This window comes from Penaeus japonicus, unplaced genomic scaffold (assembly GCF_977035675.1).
Source record: "Penaeus japonicus unplaced genomic scaffold, GWHDUDI00000001_assembly GWHDUDI00000018, whole genome shotgun sequence".
In the NCBI taxonomy this organism is placed as follows: Eukaryota; Metazoa; Arthropoda; class Malacostraca; order Decapoda; family Penaeidae; genus Penaeus; species Penaeus japonicus.
Window position 1 is genome coordinate 39,708,447 of NW_028234420.1, and position 4,593 is coordinate 39,713,039.

A 4,593-nucleotide genomic window follows, 5' to 3' on the forward strand; every position below is an offset into this window, starting at 1 on the left:
CCACACCCACAGCCACAGCCACAGCCACAGCCACACCCACACTCACACCCACACCCACACCCACACTCACACTCACACTCACACTCACACTCACACTCACACTCACACTCACACACACACACACTCACACTCACACTCACACTCACACTCACACTCACTCTCACTCTCTCTCTCTCACTCTCACTCTCACTCTCACTCTCACTCTCACTCTCACTCTCACTCTCACTCTCACTCTCACTCTCACTCTCACTCTCACTCTCACTCTCACTCTCACTCTCACTCTCACTCTCACTCACTCTCACTCTCACTCTCACTCTCACTCTCTCTCTCTCTCTCTCTTTCTCTCTCTCAATTGTGTTCCCATTCACACTTGAACTCCTCATACACTGACATATGTATATGCATGCATGTACTTACCGATGTCTTTACTGTTTGTGTGATAATATTTGCAGTTTTAACATTTTCTGTCTGTGATGAAATCCGTCCATTGAAAAGTCAGGTAACTCGTAAGAAATAGTTAATGATGCTATCATCCAGGAATGCTAGTCGAGACCTTTTTTTCTTTTCAGCTTTTCAAAGGCAGTTTGAATATTATATTTTCTGCACAATATTTATGAGATTTCTGATATGCAGTTTGTGTAAATGAAACATGTAGAATGTTATATGTAGTTGCAGCTTAACATTTGGTGTAATTTTTCTCTGGAGATGATTTGCACTTTTTCAACATTTTGTTTTAAGAATGTAGAGATGAAAGATTATATTTTATTCAGTGATGACTAATGACTTTATCCTGTAAGTCATTCAGGATAGCAACAATATCCTTGGCAATGTTTTGTATTGATGTGTTGATGTGATGTTTTTTTTATTCATTGTTTGTTTCTTTGTTCTGTAATTTTGTATACAAGCAGTTCACAAATAAATGTCAAAACTGTTTTGTGTGTGTGTTTTTCTAAAGTATTTAGCTAAACTATTTACTGTTATGTTAGCCATGATAAGTGCATTGATCTTGAAAGAGATCATTTTGATCACAGCATTTTATATACTCCTACTAAATCATCAATACAATTGGTAATTAATCACCTTGCACAGATCAGCAGAGTTGCATAGGGGACAGTAAAATTAAGGGATATTTGAAACTCAATGGGAAGACTTAGGGGTGTCTCCCATTGAGAAGATCAGGAATCTAACTTACTTCAGAGACTTTTTCATGCTCAGAATAAAATTAAGACAAAATAAGGTGATTGTATAAACACCAAGATGGCCAATTATTATTCAAATCTTTTCGAAACTACAATTTGGACATTTATTCTCTGAATTCTATATGAACACACTTCAGGGATTTTTTTTCTTATTCAAACTGTTAGACAACTTAGGAGTGTTTAGAGAATGGGGGTGGGGGGTTACAAAGATATTTACACGCTGGTGGACATATTATTTAGAAATCGAGTGGATCCATTTAATTAAAACGAGTACAGAGAACCTCAGACGAAATCCCCTTTTCACAAGTCGAATGGGTAAATAAGAAGACGTAATAAAATGAATTTTAGTTTTATTTTACAAAATTGCATCCAAGACTCATGCTACACACGCACGATTTAGAACATAATGCGACTGGGTGCGCTCTACACACCCCATTCCTTCATTCATTTGCATAGCTGATCCGTCTCTCCCTGATACGAGAAACAGTTATGGCAGGGAATTCAATCCTCTAATAGGACAGGAAATTAAGCAATGTGAACCTTTCTACATCTATCGATAGGAATGAGATCTTTGCTTTGGGCAGATAATCTTATGAGACTTTATTTACGGACTCAAGAAGAGACGGAGCAGGTGTTAAGGAACCTAAATTATAAGATACATTGGGAATTACCAATTATTTCTCTACATTCTCCAGTCATCACAAGCATAACCAAGGATATCATCAAATCAAACGAAAGGTAAATATGGAATATCAGTAAACAAGAAAGGGGGAGTTACAACAGAAATGATAAAGATACATATATATATATATATATATTTTGCGTTATCAAAATCTAAAAATCTCAGAAAACAGACATTATTTATAGGCAGATGGTTACAATTTGGATAGAAGATGGGTTGATGTAGTGATGTTTTTTTTCAAGTTCGTACATTTCATTTTATCGCCCCAATTTGCACCTGTAATTAATCTTTCTTTTCTTTTCTTCTTTGAATGTGTTGATTAATGAATTAATTCAACATTTACCTCAGATTATAACTGAAATATAATAATAGATCTCTTTCAAACTACGGTGAACACTGATCTTGCTCTAAGGACTACATAGTGGGTGGCTCTGTACACATGGAGGTCTGGCGGCACGCAGAGACCAGCTCTTGCAGTGTCCGGATCTCGGAGTCACCGCGGATCTTCTCGGCTCCAGTCCCGGGAGAGTCCCCAGCCAGCGAGGGCCTCCGAGGACTGGCACAATGCTCTTAATTTGGATGTATTGTTAGAAGATTAATATGAATTGATATTACCGTATTCAAGAAGCCAATAAACAATACACGATGTTCTTATTTTTTTCTCTTAGACTTTGCCCGAAACCTCAGAAGGTTTCGTGATTTTCGTTGCAGTTCCGCGGTGTCTTAGAGATCCGGGATGGGGAGGCTCCCAGGAGAGTGTTGTACCAGTGCCAGGGAGCCACTTATGTACAGGCGGAGTGCCGGCACTCAGTAACCCAGGGGACACTAATAAGGAAAATAACTAAAAGAGGGAATCCCCTCAAATACACCCTCAGGTGACGTGTTGAGTTAACCCAGGTACAACTCCATAATTACGTTATTCTCGTGGACTCTTAAAACAGAGATCTTAAGACTCCCGGAGAACTCCTTGCGTGAGAAGTTCTAAGGGAGTCCAGTGCGGTCCTTCAATCTGGGTTACAGGCAGCACATGTCAGGTCGTCGGGGTCATCACAGTCAAGAAGGGAGAGGAAACAACGCTCCGGGGATCATTTAGAACTTGGGAGGATCGGTCACGTAGGTCAGCTCGTTGAGGTAGAACCTGGAGAGACATGCGAATCGGGTTAAGAAGTGGAGAGCATTTAGCAACGTAGCTCCCATTTTTTATATATATATATCACCAAGAAAATATATCTCAATGCAAACGCCACCTTACTCAATCTTACCAGTTCTGGGCCTGAGAACAGTCGAAGTTGTACTGCCAGTCGCAGATGCGGAACTCCTGGTTGAAGGCGGTGTCGTTGGCGCACATGTAGGGGATGCGGCGGCCGTCCTCGTCACACATATGGAAGAGCTGGCAGTTGAACTCCTGGTCGGCGTAGAAGCCCACAGGCCGGTCCGTGCAGTCAAACGTAAAGGTGACGTTGGGGAATTCCTCCCACCGCTTGGACTAGAGAGAACGAAACGAAACAGTGAGGCTTTACGAGTCACGGACAGTCAGAGTATTAAACAGCTTATGTCTGTTTTGGTTTTGGGGGAATAGACTGTTGGTTGGAGCGTCGGGAGGGGTTCTGGTCCGTGGAATGATGTTGTGTCAGCGTCGGAGGTGCTGTTTTTTTTTGTTTTGTTTTTTTACACCTGCGGTTTATGTGTTAGGTGTTTATGCATGCTCATTTATATCGCGGCGAGAACCAAGTCTCAGCCATCTAGAGGTTAATCTTTAGTGTTGCACTATTATTGAAAAAGACTTATTTATAACACACAGGAATGGGCGCGGGCAGCTATAGGATATAGCTTTCCTAAAGACTTACACGATGCAATGATGGCATGGAGTACACCAGGGTCACGGCTGTTGAAAAAAAGAAAAGGAAACAGTGTGAGCTTCGGTCCGGCAATAGAGAAAAATCACCTTTTTTTATGTAGAATTCAAGTTTAAATTGTTTATTGGTTTAGATTTTATTTTTTAAAAATGTGATATCAGCAGCCTAAAGCAAAAAATTCAAGAATGGCCTGAAAGTCCAATAACATTTCCAATAGTAACATTTTTTTTTTAAGCTTTATGATTAGACGACAGTGAACTTTGCAGAATAATTAAGGATCTGATTTAAGATATTCTGATTGTCTGTGCTTTGGGTTAGTACATTTCAGTGTGACTGCATGCACTTGGTCTCCCGGTCATTCTTGTCAGCAGGGTCAAGCAAGAATATATAAAAGAGAGTATAAACATTTCAACACAAAGGAACACTGTTCTTTTATGTTTAATTGTGTGAATTTGTATATATATATATATATATATATATATATGTTTATATATATATATATATATGTTTATATATATATATATATATGTTTATATATATATATGTATATGTATATCTATATATGTGTATATATATGCATGTACATATATATATATATATACATATATATATATATATATATATATATATATATATATATATATATATATGCATATATATATATATATATATATATATATGCATATGTACATATATATATATATATATAAATATATATAAATACATATATATATATATATACATATATATATATATATATATATATATATATATATATATATATATATGTATGTATGTATGCATATATGTATGCATGTATGTATGTATGTATGTATGTATGTATGTATGCATGTAT

The 4,593-nt window shown here is 37.4% G+C and overlaps 1 protein-coding gene across 3 annotated transcripts in view; it reads right to left on the minus strand.

Annotated features, from left to right (window-relative positions):
• Positions 1-1,532: 1,532 nt before the first annotated feature.
• Positions 1,533-4,593, minus strand: part of LOC122268076 (U-scoloptoxin(01)-Er1a) — a 35,765-nt gene continuing 32,704 nt past the window's right edge. For all 3 annotated transcript variants that reach the window (XM_086546950.1, XM_086546951.1, XM_043038333.2), the window contains exons 3-5: positions 3,729-3,766; positions 3,144-3,367; positions 1,533-3,019 (exon numbers count right to left, since the gene is read on the minus strand). In XM_086546950.1, the coding sequence (XP_086403076.1) occupies positions 2,971-3,019; positions 3,144-3,367; positions 3,729-3,766 (311 nt within the window). In that variant the 3' untranslated portion in view covers positions 1,533-2,970. The remainder of the gene's footprint in view (positions 3,020-3,143; positions 3,368-3,728; positions 3,767-4,593) is intronic.